A 26,005-nucleotide genomic window follows, 5' to 3' on the forward strand; every position below is an offset into this window, starting at 1 on the left:
ATGCAACATGACAAAAGCAAACATGAAGCAGAGTACCCGCTCACTTTCTTAGTAGCAATGAAATCTCAATTCACATGTTTTAAGATGACTCAGGTCAGTGTTTGATGAAATTCAACATATATTGAAAATGAACACTCTCAACAAACTAAAACAGAATGGAACGACTTACTCTGAAAAAGTCCATCTACAAAAAAAGTACAGTAAATATTGTCTTGAAATATTGAAATTTTTCCATTTCTCATCAGGAATAACACAAAAATTTCCACTATCACAATTGTACCCGGTGGGTCAGCTCAATGCCATAAAATCAGAAAAGGAAATAAAAGTGTTTAAAACGGCAAAAACAGGACCAGCACAGTGGCCCATGCCTGTAATCCCAGCACTCTGGGAGGCCGAGGCAGGTCAATCATGAGGTCAGGAGTTCAAGAGCACCCTGGCCAAGATGGCGAAAGCCCATCTCTCCTAATAACACAAAACTCAGCCAGGAGTGCTGCTGGGTGCCTATAATCCCAGCTACTCGGGAGGCTGAGGCAGAGAAATGCTTGAATCGGGAAGGCGGGGTTGCAGTGAGCAGAGATCGCGCCACTGCACTCCAGCCTGAGCGACAGAGCAAGACTCCATCTCAAAAGAGAAAACAGAAAGAAAGAAAAAAAAAAAGAATGATGTCTCTACATACCAGCTCAAAGAGTTACAATATACGATTTCATAGAATGATACATATTTCGCCCCATCAAAAAGCTAGAAATAAAATTCACATAAGATGCGCAAGACTTCTTTGCAGAAGGCTGTAAAGCTTTATTGGGAGAATTTTAATGAACAAATTTCCAACATAGGAGCAGCCTGCATCATTTCAGCCTGTCTTCTTTTAACACTGCGATTGCTTTCCACCTGTAACAGACAACGTAACAATTGGGAACATGACTTAGCAACAGATTATTCAGATGACCCTAAAGGCATACAAAGCACACTACAGTTTGGATTTTATTAAATGGACTAAAAACGGAACCCTATGGGTGATCCTGTGTCTTACACGCAATTGAACCTCTGCGTAAACTTTGAGCGTAGACCTGCAGAATTTAAAAGTAATTTCCTCCCTGAACATCAACTGCCTCCTTTCAATTCAGAAGCACTTACAATTAACAGTCAGCAATTTGGAAAACACATGTGTAAAACATACTTCAGTTGATTACTCAGGAAGTCCTAGAGTCATGGTCTTTCAACTTTAAATCTTATCAATTCATGTCTCTAAAGCTGAAACTTACATGTAACATTTGATATGATTAGAGATGATTCTATCCTATGTGTGTCTACAGTCTTATTAGAAATAGTGGCTCATGAAGACTGACGGTGGGGCAGGCACCATGCATAGCACAGGCATCTTACTCACACCCATGCTGAGCATCACTGACCTACATGCCACAGGTGATGGGAACTAAACGGTCTCTCGCCATTTGATATTTCAGTCACTCAAGGTTTCCGTGGGGAAAGATTTAAGAAGCAATTGTTCATTAAAAGCCAGAGAATCCCAGCCTGGGCAACATAGTGAGACCTCATCTCTACAAAAATGAAAAAAAAAAAAAAAAGGTAGTCAGGCACGGTGGCTTGTGCATGTAGTTCCAGCCACTCAGGAGGCTGAGGTGGGAGGACTGCTTTAGCCTGGGAGCCAGAGGTTGCAGTGAGCTGGAATTGCACCACTGCACTCCAGCCTGGGTGACAGACTGAGACTGTGTCTCAAACAAACAAACAAACAAACAAAGAAGAGGGAGAATTCACAATTTCACAAGATCTTACACTACGAATTCCGCTCTCCACACGGAAAAACTAGGATGAAGCAGAGTGCCCGCTCACTTTCTTACTGACAATGAAATCTCAATTCAGAGATTTTCAGATGACTCTAGCCAGGGTTTCATGATTTGTGATTAACAAATCATGCGAAGCAGGTGATCTCTGTATCCCATGCATTCTATGCAGCAGGATCAGAGTATGAAAGAACCAGAATGGAAAATGGTTTTAAAATCTCTGACTTCAACTCACTATTTTCATAAGAACCAAAGATAGGTTTAGAAGTGAAAGGACTCACTCAGAATCTCGCCAAGGCTGTAAGAGCTGGTATTAGAACCCGCATGAGTGCTTCAGCATTTTTCACACCAAGTGATGGGTGTTACAAATGTGTTATGTATTGATTAAAAGCAGACCTTTACAAAAGCATCTAAAAAGTATGAGCTACTGGTTTAAGGACGTATACTCAAAACATTTAATTCAACATAGCTTGGACTCAGTTTGTTTCTGTGTCTGACAGTCTATCAGTCGGGTGCTGGGTGGGGCCTGAACTACGTTTCAAATGACCTTTATATAAGAACTCTGTTACTAAAGAGGCAGTATTGTTACCTCTCTGTTATTAAAAATACAATGCTGGGTCGGGCACGGTGGCTCTCGCCTGTAATCCCGGCAATTTCAATGCTCGAGGCAGGTGGATCACCTGAGGTCAGGAGTTCGGGAAGAACCTGTGCAACGTAATGAAACCCTGTCTCTACTAAAAATACAAAAGTTAGCTGGGCGCGGTGGAGCATGTCTGTAAGCCCGGCTCCGCCAGAGGCTCAGGCAGGAGAATCACCTGAACCCTGGAGACAGAATTTCCAGTGAGCCGAGATGGCACCACTGCACTCCAGCCTGGTCTTCAGAGCGAGACTCCATCTCAAAAAGAAATAGTAAGAATTATAATACGATACTGTGGAAACAGACACCCTACAATGTGCATGCCTAATGGATTGCCTACCTTCTTCAGGCGTTTTCACCTCCTCTGGATTTGGCGGGCCCATCTCCTGGCCATCAGGACCGTCTCCACACTCAGACCCAGTCTTTGGGTGAACCTCTTCCTGGCTATCAGCTTCAGGCTCCGGCCCTTAAAAATAAAAAATGCATCTCAATTTAAGCAGTAAAACATGAAATATGAATAAGAAAATCATATTCTTGCTCTCGCTGTTATTATATAAAAGCTTTAGCTAGTGTAATAATAAATGTGTTGATAAGAATTCCAGGAACATTATTTCAGGAGTCTGTTAGCAGAAAACAGGAAAACAAGGTGTTCCAAATAGTACCCTCTTCCTTTCCGAAGACTGCCCTCAGACAACTTTGCTGCCTCCTTTGCACTTCTCTGTTATGCTACTTCTGATTGTCCTTCTCGTATTAAATGACTCAAGGCTGAAAGCCTGTCTCTCACAGCACTTACACTCCCCGCGCTTAGACTCTTATATGGCATGAGCAGCCATCAATAAACGCTGAGTGAAAAAACTCTTTAAAAAAATACATGAAAAAGCCCAAACTGCAGAATATTCTGCAAACCAACTGGTCTGTCCTCTTCAAAAATGTCCGTATCATGAATGACAAGAAAAATTAAGGAAACGTTCCAGATTAAAGGAAACTAAAAACACCTGAAAAGCACATGCAAGGCGTGATTCTGAACTGGACTCTGGATCAGAAAAAGAAATCCTATCAATAAAATTATCTGGGCCGGGCGTGGGGTCTCACGCCTGCAATCCAAACATTTTGGGATGCCATGGTGGGCAGAGCAGGTGAGGTCAGAAGTTCCAGACCGCAGTGGCCGGCGCCTGTAGTCCCAGCTACACGGGAGGCTGAGGCATGAGAATCCCTAGAACCTGCGACGTGTAGGTTGCAGTGAGCCGAGATCGCACTACTGCACTCCAACCTGGCCCACAGAGAGAGACTCCGTCTCAACAAAGAAGAAAAAAAAAAAAGGAAAAAAGAAATTTTCTGGGGAACTGGCAAAATTTCAGTATGCACTGTGTATTAACTGACTCCATTTTCTCATTGTTAAATTGCCTCATTTTGATCTTTGTGCAGTGATGATCCAAGAAATGACTTTCTCTTTGTTCCGACGATATACACACCCTCAGGTACATAGGGTAAAGGACCATAATACCTGAAACTTTATCGAAACAATTCTGCATTAATAACAGATAACATATATCCGTATGTGTATGTGTGTGAGTGTGTGGGCAGCAGGGTAAGAGAGGGAGGGAAGAGATATGAAACCTATGGAGCGAAAGCTATTAACAATTGGTGAATCTAGGTGAAAAGTATATGAGTTCATTGTACTATTCTTGCAAATTTTCTATAAATGTTATGTCTTGAAAATAGATACAGTAAAAATTTAAAAGAATATATGACAACTACACTGAACTTTAGGAAGAAAGGAATTTTTAATTGTGGTAAAAAATACACATATCCTAAAATTTACCATCTTAACTATTTTTAAGTGGTACAGTTCACTAAGGAAATATGTTTGCAACATTACCAGCCACTAGGCACAAACTTTGCATCTGTGTTTTCCTATACCATGAGACCTTTATTTACTCATTTACGTATTTATTTATTTGTTTGTTCATTTATTTATTTATTTATTTATTAGCGATGAGGTCTCGCTGTGTTTCCCAGGCTGAGCTTGAACTCCAGGGCTCAAGCAATCCCCTCACCTCAGCCTCCCAAGTAGCTGGGACTATGACTGCACGGCAATCAGCCCAGCTTTAGACCTTTCTCCTAAATGACAATCTAAGGATAAACCACAGGACATGTATAATGCTTATATTCAGCCACAGAGTACCAAGAGCAGTGTGCATCAGCTGAGAAATCTGAAGTCTACAACATGGAAAGGATTTCGGTTACAATTACAATGTCAATTTCTGAAGGACTGATTAGCTGGATGGATTTGAGGACTATGGAAAATCTTACAGTCACGACACCCATTACCTATTGGGGTAAAGAGAAACTTCACTTTGTTCCAATAAAGTTATATTTAGGTCCGAAGGTCCTAAACGTAATATTCCATAAATGAACCCCACGAAGAACAAAGCACCAAATATAACGTTGTTTGTGAATCACAGAAAATATACTGTCCCGCACTGAGAATAAGGGAGTGGGCGGACAGCAGTTAATGGGCATTGTTGTCAGTCAGATTCTAGAAACTTTTAACAGTGCATCCCTGGAATAATCCAGGACCTCAGTTACATAAATGTTTTCTTTCAAATATTTTAGCTCGGAGAAATTATTTCCATCTCATGTTAATCTCAGGATAATTCTTTTTCTAACCATAAAAGGATTTAATCACCTCCTAAAAGCCACTTAGAAAAATCACTAAACCAGCTACCTGTATGGCAGTATCCTCATTTATCCAGCTTTTATCAAACGTACCAGATAAAGATATCAATCAAAGGAAACAGGGGCCAACATTCAGCGACTCGGTTTTTGCAGCTGCACCTGCTCCTCTGAACTGGGTCTATTCTTGGGTCAGTACTAAGCTACCCCACAGTAAAGCCTTTGAGTTTTAAGCATTTTCAGCAAAATCACTTCCTTCTTTACAGCAACATAGATGATAGGAAGACACAAACCTTGGAACACAGCACAAATTTTGTATTCACCAGTCAAGGGTTCTTGGATAACACACTATCCTGGCACCTCCATTCTCTCATTCGTAAAGTCGAGAAATTTTATCATAGTGAGAGATTTGCCTAAGCTAAGCTGCAAACTACATAGCCTCCTCGCTTTTCCATTCAATTTCAGGCATCCTTTCCATTGTTTTCTTTCCTCCTGTTCCTGCTATGTGACAATGCCTAACACACACACACATGCACACACACACACGAACACACACACACGCACACACCAGCAGATGTTCTTCTTCCCTTTCCCTCACCTTGACCTGCAGATGCTCCCTCATCCTCTCCCTCCTGAGCAGCTGCAGGATCCTGACATTGAGTTGCTGGTTCCCCTTCTTCAGGTTCTGGTGATTCCACTTCATCACTGAACTGCTCGGGCTGGGGAATACGTGTGGGTGCGCAGATAAAAAACAGTTTTGTTATTGATGCAAAATTTTACATCTATACACAGAATACATAGCTATTTCTGGTCATAACTAAGCCTAAAGACATTTCTCCAACTCTATGCTCTATGCCCAATAAGGTTACTCCACCCACAGGGAGGTTACTGTGAGAAAAGTGACGCACGAGGACTTTGGAAGCTATTATACTCTGTGTTGGAATAGATGTGTACAATCTGTCATTAACAAACAAAGCATGAGAGAGAAGTCATGGGCAAAAGCTGAAGAACACGAGAGGGAAAAAAACAATCCTCCAGAATCCATGTTTCCTTCATGAGATGCCATCATCATTTTTTATGAGCAGGAAACACCTTTATCAGCATTTCCACACGAATGCAACAACACTATCACAAAAATTAATTTCTGCTCATAGAAAACATCGAATTAACGTTTAAGCACTCACCAGCATAGGCCCAATCACTTCAGGAGGCTCTACATAGCGTCTTCGTCTAGGACGATAGGTCGATCTTCCTCGCCAACTCATATTTCACACTGAAAACAGACAACCGTGATTGGGAACATGCGCTCGAGAGGGCTGCTATATTCGATCACTTCCATGGATAAATGTTAACTTGCCGTTTTAATTTTGAAAATACTCTCAAAATAAGTCCCAGAGTTCAGCATACGTGTGTACACTGTCTGAGTGCCTACAAAGCCATTTATGCTGGCCAAGCTGGCAGAGCAATCATCTTAAGGCGTGTGGCAAAAGGCAGAGGACATTTTTTTCTAAATTTCTTTTGGACACGCGGTCTCCTCCCTGTGTTGCTCAGGCTGGAGTGCAGCGGCGTGATCACAGCTCACTGCAGCCTCGACCTCCCGCTCAAGGGATCCTCCCACCTCCACGTCCTGAGTAACTGGGACTACAGGCGAGCGCCACTGCGCCCCGCAGACAGAGGTCATTTCTGATGAGGTTTAGTTTCACAAGTGGACTCCCCACGAAAACACTAGTGAATCACAATTCTCCTGATTGCTGCTTTGGGCACACTCCCACTTCCTAGGGCCATTCACCCCTCCTCACAACAAGTTTGGTTGGACCGCACTGCCTCGCCCACTCCTTCCCACTGTTTTCGGACCTTCCATGGCGGAGGTGAGACCTTGCAGTGCTTCTCACTCGGTGGCTCCGCACTCCACACCGCCGGGGGGCGCTCACCAGGCCACAGCCTTCCCAGGTGCCAGGTCCCTTCTTTACCGCCCGCCTCGCCCCCGCCGGGGGCCCCATTCAGGAAATCTGCCCTGTGGCGTCGGAGGTTCTCGGCACCTCGGGACTTCCATCCCCCAAACAGCACTCACCCCATCTTCACCTGAGCCCCTGACAGCCTCCCCTCCGTGGCCCACCTTCCTCCTTCCTCCCTGTCCAGGTCCCTTCACGACCACGAAGCCGCTGGTGGCCTCGCAGCCTGTGAAGGGAAGGAGGACGACCTCGTGGCCCTTCTCCCTCAGAGGCCACAGACCAGGAAGCGGGACCCGCCTGACCCACCCGAGGCCCTCTCCACCCTCACTCACACTTCAGCCCCCGGGATGACTGGCCCACACACCTACCAGATGAATCTCAGTAGAGGAAAAAGAGTCCCCACGTCAGGACCCAGACCGCACTGTCTCACAGCTCCCTAGCGTTCTGCACGTGGGCGAAGGGGCGGGGCAGAAAACGCCCAGTGAACATGCGCACTGAGGCGGGAGCCCAGGGAGCATGCGCGGCTGTGGGCTGGGGAGGGCTGCCGTTCCCAGTGCCACGCCCCAAACCCGCGATTCCCGTCCTCACTGAGGATGAGGGAATCCCACCTCCCTCTGCTGTTTCCTATGCCTCTGGGACTCAAGTAGTGCTCCCCTCAAAACTGACCCCATCTTTAACTGAACCCCACCCCCAACCCAGGGCCCTCTCTTGCCCTGGCCCCACCATGGGGACAAGGACCACTGTGACTGGCTGGGAAGACAGGTAAACCACCTGCGAAAACAGAACTAGCAACATACCCCAAAAGGAAATTGTTCAATGTGAACAAGTCAGAGAAACAGACTGAAAGAAAAATGAATACAATCGCTAGGACCCGTGAGAAAATACTAAAACGATATCTATCGTTTGTAGCATCAGAATCACAGAAGGAGAAGTGACAGTATCAGGGAAACAGGACAGCCAGAGTGACACCATGTGAAAGTAAACTCCGTCTTGAAAATAGCAAGATACATAGTCCCACCAGTCACAACTCAAGGCCCTAAGATGTTTGTGAGTTGAGAAAACAGATGAAAGGTACCTCCAAGGACACGCTCCCACAGCAGCGGAAAGTGCAGGGTTCCCAACACCCATTAACAATATATGCTTTCAACAGAATTATGCTTTCATGGACTTACACACTGGTAAGTCAAGGAGAGTTTTCTTTAAATCAATAGAATGATAAAAGTCATCATGCTCTTAGCCCACCCGCACAAAGGCACAGATTAAGTTTAGTCTTTATACAGATAAGACCCCTATATAAGAAAAACCAGACCAGGCCAAGGCTCACGCCTGTAATCCTAGTATTTTGGGAGGCTGAGCTGGCCAGATCACCTGAGCTCAGGACTTCGAGACCAGCCTAAGCAACATCAGAAAAATCTCATCACTACAAAAAAACAAAAAAAATCAAAAAATTAGCTGGGCATGGTGGCATGTACCTATAGTCACAGCTACTCAGGAGGCTGAGGGGGGAGGAGCGCTTGAGCCCATGAGGTCAAGGCTGCAGTGAGCTCTGATAACACCACCGAACTCCAGCCTGGGTGACAGAGTGAGACCCCGTCTCAAGTTTTAATAATTGAACCTAAAAACGTACAAATTTATCAATCGAATTCACTATATTAAAACATGAACGGGGAAAAATGCTGTGGTAATCGAAATAGATGCACCGTTTGATGAAAATCAACATATATTCAAATGAATATTCTCAGCAAATTTACAACAGACTGGAATGACTTACTCTGATAAAGTCCGTCTGCAGAAAAAGGACAGCAAATAGGATGGGGAAATGTTGAAATTTTTCGGTTTCTCATCAGGGATAAGACAGGGACGTCCACTGTCACCCTTGTAACAGGTGGGTCTAAGCAATGCCATAAAATCAGAAAAGGAAATAAAACTCTTTCAATGGCAACAACAGGCCCGGCACGGTGGCCCACGCCAGTTAATCCCAGCATTGTGGGAGGGGAGGCGGGTGCATCACTTGCACTCAAAAGTTCAAGAACAGCCTGGGAAACATGGCAAAACCCCGTGTCTACAAAAATTACAGAAGGAAAAAGAAAAAAATGGCAGAAACAAAATTGTTCTTATTCAAGGATGATACGTTTCTGTATGTTGAAGACTGAAAACGATCTAGAAGTAAACGTGAGAATTCTTAAGCATATTTCACGAGGCTGCTGGACAGAAAACCAGTAAGTTAAGAATTATGTCTCTGCCAGGCGTGGTGGCTCAGGCCTGTAACCCCCGCACTCTGGGAGGCCGAGGCGGGTCAATCATGAGGTCAGGAGTTCAAGAGCACCCTGGCCAAGATGGTGAAAGCCCATCTCTAATAACACAACACTCAGCCAGGCGTGCTGGTGGGTGCCTATAATCCCAGCTACTTGGGAGGCTGAGGCAGAGAACTGCTTGAATCCGGGAGGCAGGGTTGCAGTGAGCAGAGATCGCGCCACTGCACTCCAGCCTGAGCGACAGAGCAAGACTCCATCTCAAAAGAGAAAACAGAAAGAAAGAAAAAAAAAAAGAATGATGTCTCCACATACCAGCTCAAAGAGTTACAATATACGATTTCAGAGAATGATACATATTTCCCAGCATCAAAAAGCTAGAAATAAAATTCACAAAAGATGCGCAAGACTTCTTTGCAGAAGGCTGTAAAGCTTTATTGGGAGAATTTTAATGAACAAATTTCCAACATAGGAGCAGCCTGCATCATTTCAGCGTGCCTTCTTTTAACACTGTGATTGCTTTTCACCTGTAACAGAAAACGTAACAATTGGGAACATGACTTAGCAACAGATTACTCAGATGACCTTAAAGGCATACAAAGCACACTACAGTTTGGGTTTTATTAAATGGACTAAAAACGGAACCCTATGGGTGATCCTGTGTCTTACACGCAATTGAACCTCTGCGTAAACTTTGAGCGTAGACCTGCAGAATTTAAAAGTAATTTCCTCCCTGAACATCAACTGCCTCCTTTCAATTCAGGAGCACTTACAATTAACAGTCAGCAATTTGGAAAACACATGTGTAAAACATACTTCAGTTGATTACTCAGGAAGTACTAGAGTCATGGTCTTTCAACTTTAAATCTTATCAATTCATGTCTCTAAAGCTGAAACTTACATGTAACATTTGATATGATTAGAGATGATTCTATCCTATGTGTGTCTACAGTCTTATTAGAAATAGTGGCTCATGAAGACTGACGGTGGGGCAGGCACCATGCATAGCACAGGCATCTTACTCACACCCATGCTGAGCATCACTGACCTACATGCCACAGATGATGGGAACTAAACGGTCTCTCGCCATTTGATATTTCAGTCACTCAAGGTTTCCGTGGGGAAAGATTTAAGAAGCAATTGTTCATTAAAAGCCAGAGAATCCCAGCCTGGGCAACATAGTGAGACCTCATCTCTACAAAAATGAAAAAAAAAAATGTAGTCAGGCACAGTGGTTTGTGCATGTCGTTCCAGCCACTCAGGAGGCTGAGGTGGGAGGACAGCTTTAGCCTGGGAGCCAGAGTTTGCAGTGAGCTGGAATTGCACCACTGCACTCCAGCCTGGGTGACAGACTGAGACTGTGTCTCAAACAAACAAACCAAGAAGAGGGAGAATTCACAATTTCACAAGATCTTACACTACGTATTCCGCTCTCCACACGGAAAAACTAGGATGAAGCAGAGTACCCACTCACTTTCTTACTGACAATGAAATCTCAATTCAGAGATTTTCAGATGACTCAGGCCAGGGTTTCATGATTTGTGATTAACAAATCATGCGAAGCAGGTGATCTCTGTATCCCATGCATTCTATGCAGCAGGATCAGAGTATGAAAGAACCAGAATGGAAAATGGTTTTAAAATCTCTGACTTCAACTCACTATTTTCATAAGAACCAAAGATAGGTTTAGAAGTGAAAGGACTCACTCAGAATCTCGCCAAGGCTGTAAGAGCTGGTATTAGAACCCGCATGAGTGCTTCAGCATTTTTCACACCAAGTGATGGGTGTTACAAATCTGTTATGTATTGATTAAAAGCAGACCTTTACAAAAGCATCTAAAAAGTATGAGCTACTGGTTTAAGGACGTATACTCAAAACATTTAATTCAACTTAGCTTGGACTCAGTTTGTTTCTGTGTCTGACAGTCTATCGGTCGGGTGCTGGGGCCTGAACTACGTTTCAAATGACCTTTATATAAGAACTCTGTTACTAAAGAGGCAGTATTGTTACCTCTCTGTTATTAAAAATACAATGCTGGGTCGGGCACAGTGGCTCTCGCCTGTAATCCCGGCAATTTCAGTGCTCGAGGCAGGTGGATCACCTGAGGTCAGGAGTTCGGGAAGAACCTGTGCAACGTAATGAAACCCTGCCTCTACTAAAACTAGAAAAATTAGCTGGGCACGGTGGAGCATGTCTGTAAGCCCGGCTCCGCCAGAGGCTCAGGCAGCAGAATCACCTGAACCCTGGAGACAGAATTTCCAGTGAGCCGAGATGGCACCACTGCACTCCAGCCTGGTCTTCAGAGCGAGACTCCATCTCAAAAAAAATAGTAAGAATTATAATACGATACTGTGGAAACAGACACCCTACAATGTGCATGCCTAATGGATTGCCTACCTTCTTCAGGCGTTTTCACCTCCTCTGGATTTGGCGGGCCCATCTCCTGGCCATCAGGACCATCTCCACACTCACACCCAGTCTTTGGGTGAACCTCTTCCTGGCTATCAGCTTCAGGCTCCGGCCCTTAAAAATAAAAATGCATCTCAATTTAAGCAGTTAAACATGAAATATGAATAAGAAAATCATATTCTTGCTCTCAGTGTTATTATATAAAAGCTTTAGCTAGTGTAATAATAAATGTGTTGGTAAGAATTCCAGGAACATTATTTCAGGAGTCTGTTAGCAGAAAACAGGAAAACAAGGTGTTCCAAATATTACCGTCTTCCTTTCTGAAGACTGCCGTCAGACAACTTTGTTGCCTCCTTTGCACTTCTCTGTTATTCTACTTCTGATTGTCCTTCTCGTATTAAATGACTCAAGGCTGAAAGCCTGTCTCTCACAGCACTAACACTCCTAGCACTTAGACTCTTATATGGCATGAGTAGCCACCAATAAATGCTGAGTTGAAAAAACTCTTTAAAAAATACATGAAAAAGCCCAAACTGCAGAACCTTCTGCAAACCAACTGGTCTATCCTCTTCAAAAATGTCCGTATCATGAATGACAAAGACAAATTAAGGAAACATTCCAGATTAAAGGAAACTAAAAACACCTGAAAAGCACATGCAAGACATGATCCTGAACTGGACTCTGGATCAGAAAAAGAAATTCTATCAATAAAATTATCTGGGTTGGGCCTGGGTTCTCACTTCTGCGGGATAATTAAGGAATCAGAGAGACCGAGGGGTTGAGGAGGAATTATTTAATTATTTAGGTACACTGACCTAGTCGGATTAACATCCAAAGGACTGAGCCCCAAACAAAGAGTCAAGCTACCTTTGAAGCATTTCATGGGGCGGGGGGACATCTGTGCAGGGGGAAGCGTATTACAGAAGTGAGAAACAAAGACAGTTATTCAATTAAGACATGCATTATATCATTTCTTACTTTTCAAGGAACAACATGTTTTGCGACTTGACATTATCTGTCTAGTGACCTTACTGCTGCACAGCTAGAGAAACAGAATCTTCACAATGCCTGGGACTGGGAGAGATAAGGCTCACTAGCCACAGAAGGAAAAACAGGCAGTTAATTTTAAAGGACTCCAGCTCTTTCTCTTCCTCAGGGGGAGTTGGGTTTTCTTACAAACAACTGAGTTTTTGCTTACACATTCTTTAATTTCTTCTAATTCCTGTTTCATTTCCCCCCATTGGTGCTTTTTATAACAAAGGTGTTCATAGAAAGCACCACTATTTGCCACCTCTTCGCGGAGCTGAGCTTCTTCTTCTACTGACAGCAGCTGATGTTTGGTTAATGCCATCAACTGTGCGGTAGTGTGTCGGGTTACTATTGCCTTTATAGTTGACTGAATACTCCCAATAAACAGGGGTAAAATAAAAGGGCGGATGAGGCAGATGCCAAGAGTAAACAAAAACCCACCAATGAGAGTTTTGAATCCTCCAGAGGTTGAGAACCGTCCTCCAAACAATGAATCCGAGGACCATCTGGACCAAGTCTGAACTGGAACATGGGCCAACTTGCACATTCTAGCTGTGATTTCCATGACAGATCAGCCATTATCATCGATTTCTAGGCAACAGTTGGTTAAATTAAATTTTCCACATACTCCTTCTGAGGCTAAGAGGTAATCTAAAGCCAATCTATTTTGATATATAGCATTTCTTATTTGTGTTGCTTGTATTGCCAATAAATCTAGTGCCCTTGACGCTTCATTGGTTATAACTTCAAGGACTGCCTGCAACCTTATGATGCAGTTGAGCATATAGATTGAGGTACGATATCCCCATGACCCATCTTGTGCCCAGGTAGCTGGCCCATAATATTTAGTGATTCTTTCACGAGGCCATTCATTATCCTTCCAGTCTCCTATGTCTACATCCTTTTTGACATTTGTGTCTATTTTTGTGATTATGCTTCTTCTAGTTCTTCTTTTATTTTCATCATAAACTGGATACCCTAAGAGTTCCCTTTGCTTTAGAGGAATTAGAAAGAAGGATGGCTCGATTGTTCCTAACACACACGCCCCTGTCCATTTAGCCAGCAGTTGCCGATATGCCCATGCTCCACAGATCCAATATAGGCCAGAGTGTGCTTTCCAAGCATTTGGAGCCTCTAGAGATGCCAAGAGTGGCTTAGAGTAGAGAACCGAGAGAAAGGGTTTGGATCTGGTAAGTAGGAGTCGTTCTGGGCGTTTCTCCATAGAGTTTTGTTTTTAGTCTTATCATAATACTGTTGCCCTAGGCAGGCTGTTTCTCCTACTCCCTCTGTGAAAGCCTTTCCCCAATGGGCAATACAGTATTTTCCAATTATGGAGGTTTTTAACAACCAAACACTGGCTGAGGCTGTTGGTTCACTGGCAGGGTTAGGCGAAGTGAAGTTATCTTGTGGCATTAATTCCTTTGCCTCCCATGGCCACTGGTCCCCCATATTATTTCCTCCACATACACAGCATGAGGAAATTCCTAAGCTGCCAGCTATGTTTACAGCTGGTTGGACAAATAAGTTTTTGGTTGATGGGGGAAGCTCAGGCACTGACTGATAAAAATGCTTATACAATGACTTATGGACCCGAAATTGCGGGGTTGGACGCATTTGAGTCCTTCTAGTCTTTTTGACAATTAGTAGTGGAACTCCAAGGCCTGCTCCTTGTCTGTTTACCTGTAATAGTGCTGTCTGTCCTGTAGATCAGAAAGGTAGCTCTGGCTTTAAGATAGTAAAATTTAAAGGATTGCGTGTCCTTGTCTTACAATTTGGTTTGGTTGACATACTCCTTAGCAGAGCAGTCCTTCCTGAATGTAAGTGTTGGAGCTGTGTTAGTGTAGACCACTGAATGTTACAGTCAGGGCATCTGATTTGTGGTTCTCTGTACAGACGTTTAGGGCTTCTCCTGCTAAGCCTCTCTTGTGTTAAACCATTGCAGACTGTTTCTGGTTGTATGTGTAGGTTCTTAACTTGGTTCCTGTACATTTATAGTAGGTATGGTACAGTAGAATTTTAACTATGGCATTTTTTACCCAGGTAGTGTGTACACAATGTGGGCATCCTTCTCAAGATTTCTCCCCTTTTAGTATAGGCAGAAATGGTAACAACATCAGTGTACGTAATAGAAACATGCTTACACTACACATGGGCATGGCAAACCTTCTTCTGAGCATAGACATTTGCAGCATTTGCAGTAATAACAACAGAACAATCAGTATTGACAGAATTATAACTAGGCTTATAAATTGCATTTACATTTAATTATCCAGAGATGGTCCTCTTAGCTTCGGCTGTGCATAGACTAGTCAGCTTCCAGGATGCGACTAGAGCAGAGCTTGTAGGATCCTCAAGCTTCAGCCGTGTGTAGACTGACCAGCCTCTGGTGTGGTCAGAGCAGGGCAGTCGTCCTTTTTAGCGGTGGTTGGGTTTCGCCGCAGGACCATTCGGGTGGGGCAATCTGGGTCTTGTTGGCTAATCCACTGGTCATTGTCGGGAGTCACTGCTGCCACTGGTTTCAGCCGGCTATGGTGAATCCAAGGTGTGACACCTGCAACTTTAACAGCAATGGAAGCAGACATGATCACAATATGGGGCCCATCCCATAAGGGCCCCAAGGTTGTTGGATTCCACCTTTTAACCCAGGCAGTCCCCTGGCTTATGTGGATGCACTGGGTCTGTTAGACTTATAGGTATCCTTTCCCTTACCCAGCTTTGCACCTCCTACATTGCCACTCCTAAAGCCTTCATCTGTCTCCTAAGGGTTAACTCTCCTAACTCCTTTAAATCCCCTCTAATTTGATTAATGATTGGGGGTGGCCTTCCGAACAATATTTCATAGGGCGAATACCCAGTTTGTTTTGTAGGTATACAACTGACCTGGAGGAGGACCATGGGCAAGATCTGATCCCATCGTAAGTGAGTTTCCTGGCTAAATTTTTCAGTAGCTGTTTGAGTGTCTGGTTCATCTGTTCCACCTTCCCTGAACTCTGTGGTCAGTAGGCTGTGTGCAGTTTCCATTTGATCTTTAAAAGTTGAGTCAGCTGTTGTACTACTTCTGCCACAAATGCAGGACCACTGTCTGATCCTAGGGTTAAAGGCAACCCAAATCTTGATATGATGTCTTTTAGTAGCACCTTTGTCACTTCTCGTGCCTTTTCAGTTCTGGTGGGGAAGGCCTCAGCCTACCCTGAGAAGGTGTAAACAAACATTAGCACCGGTAACCTCCTGCTCGAGGTAACTCAGTAAAGTCTACAAGCAGGTTCTCACAAGGAACAGTTCCTGCTTCCTGAATTCCGGGAGGTTGAGTAGGTCCTTGTTTTGGATTATTCTGGGCACAGGATAGACATTGTTCACAAACAGCACGGGTGATGGCAGAGAGCCATGGCACATAGAAATGCCGACCTATCAAAGTTTCTAGTCGTCCTTCCAATGTGTGTTCCTTGATGGATCTGCTTCACAAACCTTGGGGCTTTTGTTTCTGGGACAGCTAGCTTCCCATCAGAGAACAGCCACCATCCATTTTTAATATATTTTCCTGTTTCCTGACCAAACCAAGCTTTTTCCCTTGAAGAGTAATTGGTTACCTCCAGTACACAGGGCTCTATAAGGAGAGGCATTGCTAGAGTTCTTTCTTCAGGTAAAGCCTTGCTCATTGCTGCCTGCCTAACCTCTTGGTCTGCCTTTCTGTTGCTCTGCACCTCATAGCTTTTCCCGATTTGGTGTCCTTTGCAATGAATAACAGCCACCTTCTCTGCAGCCCATATGGCTTCTAATAATTGCAAAATTTCCTCTTTATTTTTTATTTCTTTTCCTTCAGTAGCCAATAGTCCTCTCTCTTTGTATATTGCCCCATGGGCATGCAGGGTTGCAAAAGCATATCTGGAATCATTATATATGTTTACTTTCTTCCCCTTGGCCAATAACAGTGCTCTGGTTAATGCTATTAATTCAGCCTTCTGAGCAGAAGTCCTAGAAGGTAAGGCTTGAGCCTCAACCACCGAGTATTGGGTCACTACTGCATACCCTGCATATCACACCTCATCTGTTATGAAACTGCTACCATCAGTGAAGTATTCAACATCTGGGCTCTTCAAAGGGGTATCTCTGAGGTCTTCCCGGCTCGAGAACACTTTGTTCACCGTATTTATGCAACAGTGGGGAAGGTCCTGCCAGCAGTGAGGCAACCCACCATCCTTCCAGTTGCGTTTCTCCACAGGCAGTATTTACAGTTTCCAGTGTTATCTGGGGATTTTCACACAGAGGCCCTTGATACTTTAGCATTCTAGAGTTGGACAGCCAACAATGTCCTCTTTGCTCCATTAAGGTGACTACAGCATGTGGCACCCGGACTATTATCTTCTGACCTAGGGCTAGCTTGTTGGCATCTTCTATAAGGATTGCAGTAGCTGCCAGCGCCCTGAGGCAATGGGGCCAATCTAAGGCCACCAAGTCCAGTCTCTTGGATAAGTATGCTACCGGCCAATGTCAGGAGCCTAACAACTAAGTGAAGACTCCAACTGCCATTCCCTTCCGTTCATCCACATACAAAAAGAAGGGTTTTTTTTTACATCTGGCAACCCTAACGCCGGGGCTTGGGTGAGAGCTTCCTTTATATCTTTGAAGGCCTTTTGCTGTTCCTTTTCCTATACGAGGGGCTCTCTTTCTTTTCCTTTGGTAGCCTCATATAAGGGCCTTGCTGTAAGGGAGAAGTTTGGAATCCAGATTCGGCAGAATCCCACTGCACCCAGAAATTTCTTGACCTGCTTCCTTGAAACTGGGGTGGGCAACGCACATACAGCCTCCTTGCATGCACTTCCAAGCCTGCACTAGCCTTGGGATACCATGAATCCTAGATATCCAACCTCCCGAAAACAGACTTTTGCCTTGTCCCTGGACACTTTGTAAACTGGCCTGTATTCACCATTTGGCTTGTGCACAGGCAGCAGAGGAGTATTCCAGGAGGACTTGCATTTCACTATAATCCTATGTTCATAGAGCCGATTTAAATGTTTAAATGTTTTGTTATGCCATCAATTGCCTCTCTGGGTAGGGGTGTTGACGGACTCGTACCAGGGCAGCATGAGGGTTAAGCTCTACTACCACCAGGGGTCTGTTTGCAGCAAGTCCGGGGGGGTTGTCCTCAGCCTATACACCTGGTTCCTTGAAAAGCATTTCCCACTTATTGTGTAGGTCCGGCTCCGGTAGCCTTCTGGCACACAGTTCATAGAGCCGCCATTCCTCAGCCTTTGTGACAGAGTCAATACCATTACCTTAGACTTTCCAAACTCCAGTGTCATATTCCCTTTAGGTGTAAAGGAAATTTGTGCCTGCAGTTTCTGGAGTAAGTCTCTTCCTAACAAGGGCACAATTTGGCATATATAGAAACTCATGCTGCACTTCTTGTCCCCTAATAACACATCTGGATTTGCAAAAAGGCCTCTTTTCTTTGGCCCCTGTACCCCCTACGATAGTAGCACAGTTCTTTGTGGAGGGGCTAATTGGGTGGGTTACCACAGAGAAATCAGCACCAATATCAACCAAAAAAATCCGTTAATCGGCCCCCTGCTTCCATAGAGACCATAGGCTCCCCGGGGCCTAAAAGGATGGAGACCCGTCTGTCTCAGTCTGCTAAATTCTCGGCCCCTGCTAAGCCAATCAGATCAGGATCTGCCTTGGAAGCACCACAACTAGCAACCGAACGCCACTCTTGGGTGTTAGACCATTGACCATTCTCCTTATTCTTTTGACATTTATCCTTCTAGTTTCCTTTCCTTTTGCACCATGCACATTAATCTCTCTCTAGCCTCGGCCGGCTTTCAAACTCCTGTCCAGACTAGCCTTTTCCGTGACTGCGTTCACGCCCGCGTCCATGTCTCCTTGCAAAGAGCCAGCTTCTCTTCCTGTAAGGGCTGCTGCTAGTAAATTAGCCTTTCTTAAGCCTCCAATCAGCTTTCTTCTTTGCCTCCCGATCTCAGTTAATGTACATCTTGGTAGCCACTTTAATAAGCTGAGTAGCATTCACACCTACGGAGCTTCTAACTTCTGCAATTTATGCCTAATATCTCCTTGGCCCTGACTTACAAATGTTGTATTCACCATGCGCTGATTTTCAGCAGCCTCGGGGTTAAACGGAGTGTACACCCAAAATGCCTCACAAAGTCTTTCTTAAAACTGGCTGGTGCTTTTATCTGCACCCTGGAGCACCTCTGAGATTTTTTATATTGGTTGTCTTTTTCTTTTACCATCCTTTAGCCTTTGCAGAACTGTTTCTCGGCACCTTCGTAGGTATTGAAGCCAGACTGCATCATCTGGGTCCTAGTGGGGGTCCTTTTGTCCTCCTAAGAGGCATAAGCATAACTTGGGCACTGCCAGACCTGAGACGGCCTGCCTGACTTTTCTAGCTTTTCACTTTAACTTCCTGGAGCTCTGATTTCTCCTTCTCCCGTGAGACTGGGAGCCTGTATCTCTTTGAACTTAACTCCTTAGGGGCAGTTAGCCCTGGTAAAGGGGGGTAGATTGGAATGTAGGGAGGAGGGGTCTCTATTCCCTTCTGTGGTTCTTGCAAAACCGGTTTTCTCCTTCCTCAGACTTTTCTTTTGTTTCCATAGCTGCCAGGGCAGCTGATTTTTACTTTCACTTTTGGCTTTTACTTTTCGCTTTTTACTTTTGGAGTTACAAGCCTCTGTGACTTTCCCTTTAACTCTGTAGCCACCAGAGCAGCTGATTTCTCTTGGCGTGAGCTGCGAGCATTCTACAATAAACTGCTAGGCAGGGCTGCATTCATTTAGTCATCAATCAATGTAAAGACTAGGTCTGAATGCCCTGGCTGTCCTCTGACCCTAGTCACCACCTTAAAACACATGGCCAATTTCTCCGTAGTGCCTTCGGCCAGCCATCTGACACTAAAAGAGGGCTATTCTAATTCACAGTATGTCCTTAACTTTTAAGCATCCAGTTTTATCCCATAATCACCTCTAAATCCTTTTTTAAATTTTTTCATCATGCACTCCAAAGGAGTTGGTTTCAACACTTTTCCTCCCATTTCCTCCCTTGTGGCGCACTTTCACTCTCGGGTCCACCAGACTGGGTCCTATTACGGGGGTTTCAGAGGCTGCTTAGCCAGGAACGTGCCTTCCCCTCTCACAGCCTGCTGTGGCCATGGAGCTGGTCCTATCAGCTGTACACAACGTCCTAGGTCTGATTTCCCCTGCACTTGCCTCAGAGCACACAGCCCACGCTGAGGGATCTGTGCTTCCCCACATCACTCCCCGCATTGGCCTCTCCCGAGATTGTCTCTTTCACACACTTTCACACATGTCCCCTGCCCCAGGACTCCTCATCGGACGAAATGGGCCTCTCCCGTGTCCTGGGTGAGCCTAGTTAGGCTCCCACATTCACACACATACACACCACTCCTACCCCAGGACTCCTCATCAGACGAAACGAGCCTCTCTCATGTCCTGGGTAGGTTCACACACACCCACACACTCCCAGTTGGGGTGGCAAGCCACTCTTGCACCCTGCCAGCAAGCTCTTCCTTGCTGCACTTGCAACTATATCAGCCCATTTTCTCCACCACTGAACCACTTTCACTTTGTTAGGGGGACATGAGGTTCATCCAAATTGGCAGGCCACTCCTGCTGCCCCCAGTCACTCTGGGTTGGATTAGTGGTCAGTCCCCAGTAGGTGATCAAGCTCCCCTTCATCCCTATGGGACGGGCTTTCCTGCCTTGGGCCCTTTCTCCTTACTGTGGTTCCTGAAGTGCTGGTATCATGCTGCAGCCCTGTCTCCAGTTCCGTTGTGCAGCCAGCTAGGCCACTGGGATGCGGGGAGAGCCAGTCTCCATCCAGGTGAAGCTCCCCTACAGCACGCCTTGGATATTAGGTCTCCCCCAGCCCTGGGGCTCTAGTCCCACAGGCAAAGGAGACAGTAAATCTGTCATCTCCAATCTCCATCCGGGTCACCAGAAATGCTGCAGGATAATTAAGGAATCAGAGAGACCGAGGGGTTGAGGAGGAATTATTTAATTATTTAGATGCACCAACCTAGTCGGATTAACATCCAAAGGACTGAGCACCAAACAAAGAGTCAAGCTATCTTTTAAGCATTTCGTGGGGCAGGGGGAGATCCGTGCAGGGGAAGCGTATTACAGAAGTGAGAAACAAATACAGTTACTCAATTGAAACATGCATTACATTATTTCTTACTTTTCAAGGAACAACATGTTTTAAGACTTAAGATTATCTGTCTAGTGACCTTGCAGCCGCACAACGAGAGAAACAGGGTCTTCACAATGCCTGGGAAAGGGAGAGATAAGACTCACTAGCCACAGAAGGAGAAACAGGCAGTTAATTTTAAGGACTCCAGCTCTTTCTCTTCCTCAGGGGAAATTGGGTTTTCTTACATACAACTGAGTTTTTGCTTACACATTCTTTAATTTCTTTTAATTCCTGTTCCATCACACCTGTAATCCAAACATTTTGGGATGCCAAGGTGGGCAGATCAGGTGAGGTCAGAAGTTCAAGACCAGCCTGGACAACAGGGCGAACCCTATCTCTACTAAAACTACAAACAAACAAAAAAAGGAAACATTACTCAGGCACAGTGGCCGGGCCCCGTAGTCCCAGCTACATGGGAGGCTGAGGCATGAGAATCCCTTCAACCTGGGAGGTGTAGGTTGCAGTGAGCCAAGATTGCACTATTGCACTCCAACCTGGGCAACAGAGAGAGACTCCGTCTCAACAAAGGAAAAAAGAAACTGTCTGGAGAACTGGCAAAATTTAAGTATACACTGTGTAATAAATGACTGCATTTTCTCATTGTTACATTTCCTGATTTTGATTTTTCTGCAGTATTGATCCAAGGAATTACTTTTTGTTCTGATGATATACACACCCTCAAATACTTGGTGTAAAGGGTCATAATACCTGAAACTTTATCAAAACAATTCAGCATTAATAACAGCAAACATATATCCGTATGTGTGTGTGTGTGAGTGTGTGGGCAGCAGGGTAAGAGAGGGAGGGAAGAGATATGAAACCTGTGGAGTGAAAGCTATTAACAATTGGTGAATCTAGGTGAAAAGTATATGAGTTCATTGTACTATTCTTGCAAATTTTCCATAATGTTATGCCTTGAAAATAGATACAGTAAAAATTTAAAAGAATATATGACAATTACACTGAACTTTAGGAAGACAGGAGGTTTTTTTTAATTATGGTAAAAAATACACATATCCTAAAATTTACCATCTTAACTACTTTTAAGTGGTACAGTTCACTAAGGAGTTACGATTGCAACATTACTAGCAACTAGGCACAAACTTTGCATCTGTGTTTTCCTAGACCATGAAACCTTTAGTTATCTGTTTGTTTGTTTGTTTGTTTATTTATTAGTGATGAGTTCTTGCTATGTTTCCCAGGCTGGGCTTGAACTCCAGGGCTCAAGCAATCCTCTCACCTCAGCCTCCCAAGTAGCTGGGACTATGAATGCACAGCATTCAGCCCAGCTTGAGACCTTTCTCCTAAGTGACAATCTAAGGATAAACCACAGGACATCTATAATGCTCATATTCAGCCATAGAGTACCAAGAGCAGTGTGCATCAGCTGAGAAATCTGAAGTCTACAACATGGATAGGATTTCGGTTACAATCACAATGTCAATTTCTGAAGGACTGATTAGCTGAATGGATTTGAGGACTATGGAAAATCTTACAGTCATGACACCCATTACTTATTGAGGTAAATAGAAACTTCATTTTGTTCAAATAAAGTTATATTTAGGTCCAAAGGTCCTAAATGTAATATTCCATAAATGAACCCCATGAAGAACAAAGCACCAAATATAACGTTGTTTGTGAATCACAGAAAATATACTGTCCCGCACTGAGAATAAGGGAGTGGGCGGACAGCAGTTAATGGGCATTGTTGTCAGTCAGATTCTAGAAACTTTTAACAGTGCATCCCTGGAATAATCCAGGACCTCAGTTACATAAATGTTTTGTTTGAAAATATTTTATCTAAGAGAAATTATTTCTATCTCAATGTTAATCTCAGGATAATTCCTTTTTTGCTTTTTCTAACCATAAAAGGATTTAATCACCTCCTAAAAGCCACTTAGAAAATCACTAAACCAGCTACCTGTATGGCAGTATCCTCATTTATCCAGCTTTTATCAAATGTACCATATAAAAATATCAATCAAAGGAAACGGGGGCCAACATTCAGCGACTCGGTTTTTGGAGCTGCTCCTGCTCCTCTGAACTGGGTCTATTCTTGGGTCAGTACTAAGCTACCCCACAGTAAAGCCTTTGAGTTTTAAGCATTTTCAGCAAAATCATTTCCTTTTTTACAGCAACATAGATGGTAGGAAGACACAAACCTTGGAACAAAATACAAATTTTGTAATCAACAGTCAAGGGTTCTTGGATAAAACACAATCCCCGCGCCTCCATTCTTTCATTCATAAAGATGAGAAATTTTATCATAGTGAGGGATTTGCCTAAGCTAAGCTGCAAACTACATAGCCTCCTCGCTTTTCCAGTCAATTTCAGGCATTTTTTCCATTGTTTTCTTTCCTCCTGTTCCTGCTATGTAACAATGCATAACACACACACACACATGCACACACACACACACACACACACGCACACCAGCAGACATTCTTCTTCCCTTTCCCTCACCTTGACCTGCAGATGCTCCGTCATCCTCTCCCTGCTGAGCAGGTGCAGGATCCTGACTTTGAGTTGCTGGTTCCCCTTCTTCAGGTTTTGGTCGTTCCACTTCATCACTGAACTTCTCAGGCTGGGGAATATGTGTGGGTGCGCAAATAAAAAAAAGTTTTGTTACTAATACATGGTTTTATATATATATATATATATATATATATATATACAGAATACATAGCTATTTCTGATCATAACTAAGCCTAAAGACATTTCTCCAACTCTATTTTCTATGCCCAATAAGGTTACTCCACCCACAGGGAGGTTACTATGAGAAAAGTGACGCACAAGGACTTTGGAAGCTATTATACTCTGTGTTGGAATAGATGTGTACAATCTGTCATTAACAAACAAAGCATGAGAGAGAAGTCATGGGCAAAAGCTGAAGAACACGAGAGGAAAAAACAATCCTCCAGAATCCATGTTTCCTTCATGAGATGCCATCATCATTTTTTATGAGCAGGAAACACCTTTATCAGCATTTCCATACTAATGCAACAATGCTATCACAAAAATTAATTTCTGCTAATAGAAAACATCGAATTAACGTTTAAGCACTCACCAGCATAGGCCCATTCATTTCAGGAGGCTCTACATAGCGTCTTGGTCTAGGCCGATAGGTCGATCTTCCTCGCCAACTCATATTTCACACTGAAAACAGACAACCGTGATTGGGAACATGCGCTCGAGAGGGCTGCTATATTCGATCACTTCCATGGATAAATGTTAACTTGCCGTTTTAATTTTGAAAATACTTTCAAAATAAGTCCCAGAGTTAAGCACACGTGTGTACGTTTTCTGAGTGCCTACAAAGCCACTTATGCTGGCCAAGCTGGCAGAGCAATCATCTTAAGGCGTGTGACAAAACGCAGAGGACATTTTTTTTCTAAATTTCTTTTGGTCCCGCAGTCTCCCTGTGTTGCTCTGGCAGCGCGGCGGCGCGATCACAGCTCACTGCAGCCTTGACCTCCCGCTCAAGGGATCCTCCCACCTCAGCGTCCTGAGTAACTGGGACTACAGGCGCGCGCCACGGTGCCCCGCTGACAGAGGACATTTCTGATAAGGTTTAGTTTCACAAGTGGACTCCACATGAAAACACTACTGAATCACAACTCCTGTGACTGCTGCTTTTGGCACACTCCCACTTACTAGGGCCATTCGCCCCCTTAAATCAAGTTTGGTTGAACCACACAGCCTCGCCCAGTCCTTCCCATTGTTTCTGGACCATCCATGGCGGAAGTGAGACCTTGCAATGCTTCTCACTTGGGCACTCCTCACTCCACAAAGCTCGGGGGCACTCACCAGCCTGCAGCGTTCCCAGGTTCCAGGCCCCTTCTTTGCGGCCCACCTCGCACCTGTCCGGGACCTCATTCAGGGATCTCCCCTGTGTCGGGGGTTCCCGGCACCTCGGGACTTCCATCCCTCCAACAGCACCCCCAGTACTCACCCCATCTTCACCTGAGCCCCTGACAACCCCCCCTCCGTGGCCTACCTTACTCCCTGACCTGGCCCCTTCACGACCACAAAGCTGATGATCTGGTCGCAGCCTGTGAGGAGGAGGAGGAGGATGACCTTGAGGCCCTTCTCCCTCAAAGGCCACGGACCATCACGCCGCGGGACCCACTGGACCTGCCCAAAGCTCACTGGCTCCTCCTCTCCCTCACTCACACCTCAACTCTTGGGAGGACTGGCCTGTGGACCTACCAGATGAATCTCAGTAGAGGAAAGTGTCCAGAAGGCAGAAACGTGATGGCACACCCTCACAGCTCCCTGGCGTTCTCCACGTGGGCTAAAGGGCAGACGGAAAGACGCCCAGTGAACATGGGCACTGAGACAGGTGCCCAAGGAGCATGCGTGGCTACGGGGGTGAAGAGGGCAGCAGTTCCCAACCCCACCCCCGAAACCCCCGATTCCCATCCCCATTGAGGATAATGGAATCTGACCTCCCCCTGCTGTTTCCTATGCCTCTGGGACTCAAATACCTCAGATAGTGCTCCCCTCAAAACTCACTCCATCTTCAACTGAATCCCCTTCCCCTCCAGGGCTCTCTCTTGCCCTGGCCCCACCATGGTGATAAGGACCATAGTGGCTGCCTGTGAAGAGAGGTAGACCACCTGCTAAAACAGAAATACCAACTTACCCCATAGCATTTACACAAGATCAAGAGTCTCATAACCTGATATTCAAAATGTCCAGCATGTAAATTGAAATTACTCAGAATATGAAAAACCAGGAAAATAGGGGAACTCAAATGGGGAAAGACAATCCACCGACACCAATGCTAAGACAGAAATGTTGGGATTATCTGGCAAAGCCTTTAAAGATGCTATTTTAAAAATGCTTAAACAAGCAATTATGAACACTTTTGAAACAAGTAAAAACAGAAAGTCCTGGCACAAAAAAAGAATATTCAAAAAAGAAACAAATGGAAATTTTAGAAGTGGAAAATATAATAACCAAGGAAATAAATTCTCACTGAATGGATTCAATAGCAGAATGGAGGCAAGAAAAGAGTTTGTGAAC

The 26,005-nt window shown here is 44.5% G+C and overlaps 2 protein-coding genes across 6 annotated transcripts; both read right to left on the reverse strand.

Moving 5' to 3' along the window:
• Positions 1-771: 771 nt before the first annotated feature.
• Positions 772-7,574, reverse strand: LOC100591157 (G antigen 10-like). 2 transcript variants are annotated; one of them, XM_003276884.4, is made up of 5 exons: positions 7,433-7,574; positions 6,297-6,385; positions 5,711-5,831; positions 2,777-2,902; positions 772-888 (listed from the first exon to the last, which is right to left on the reverse strand). In XM_003276884.4, exons 2-5 carry the CDS (start codon positions 6,375-6,377, stop codon positions 866-868), a joined length of 351 nt encoding a protein of 116 aa, XP_003276932.2. In that variant the 5' UTR covers positions 6,378-6,385; positions 7,433-7,574; the 3' UTR covers positions 772-865. The 2 variants fall into 2 exon arrangements, with proteins under 2 accessions (XP_003276932.2, XP_030662725.1); XM_030806865.1 differs by lacking the exon at positions 2,777-2,902 and having other exon boundaries at positions 7,433-7,543.
• Positions 7,575-9,726: 2,152 nt separating this feature from the next.
• Positions 9,727-25,333, reverse strand: LOC100607640 (G antigen 10). 4 transcript variants are annotated; one of them, XR_004028698.1, is made up of 6 exons: positions 25,187-25,333; positions 24,045-24,133; positions 23,441-23,561; positions 15,014-15,311; positions 13,196-13,345; positions 11,760-11,839 (listed from the first exon to the last, which is right to left on the reverse strand). XR_004028698.1 is itself a non-coding variant. In XM_003276852.3 (5 exons), the coding sequence occupies exons 2-5, from the start codon at positions 24,123-24,125 to the stop codon at positions 9,821-9,823; spliced, it is 351 nt and encodes a 116-aa protein (XP_003276900.1). In that variant the 5' UTR covers positions 24,126-24,133; positions 25,187-25,228; the 3' UTR covers positions 9,727-9,820. The 4 variants fall into 4 exon arrangements, 2 of the variants coding, with proteins under 2 accessions (XP_003276900.1, XP_030662726.1); XM_003276852.3 differs by lacking the exons at positions 13,196-13,345; positions 15,014-15,311 and adding an exon at positions 9,727-9,843 and having other exon boundaries at positions 11,714-11,839; positions 25,187-25,228; XM_030806866.1 differs by lacking the exons at positions 13,196-13,345; positions 15,014-15,311 and adding an exon at positions 10,423-10,511 and having other exon boundaries at positions 11,714-11,839.
• Between the last annotated feature and the right edge of the window lie 672 nt (positions 25,334-26,005).

Source organism: Nomascus leucogenys, chromosome X (genome assembly GCF_006542625.1).
Source record: "Nomascus leucogenys isolate Asia chromosome X, Asia_NLE_v1, whole genome shotgun sequence".
Classification (NCBI taxonomy): domain Eukaryota; kingdom Metazoa; phylum Chordata; class Mammalia; order Primates; family Hylobatidae; genus Nomascus; species Nomascus leucogenys.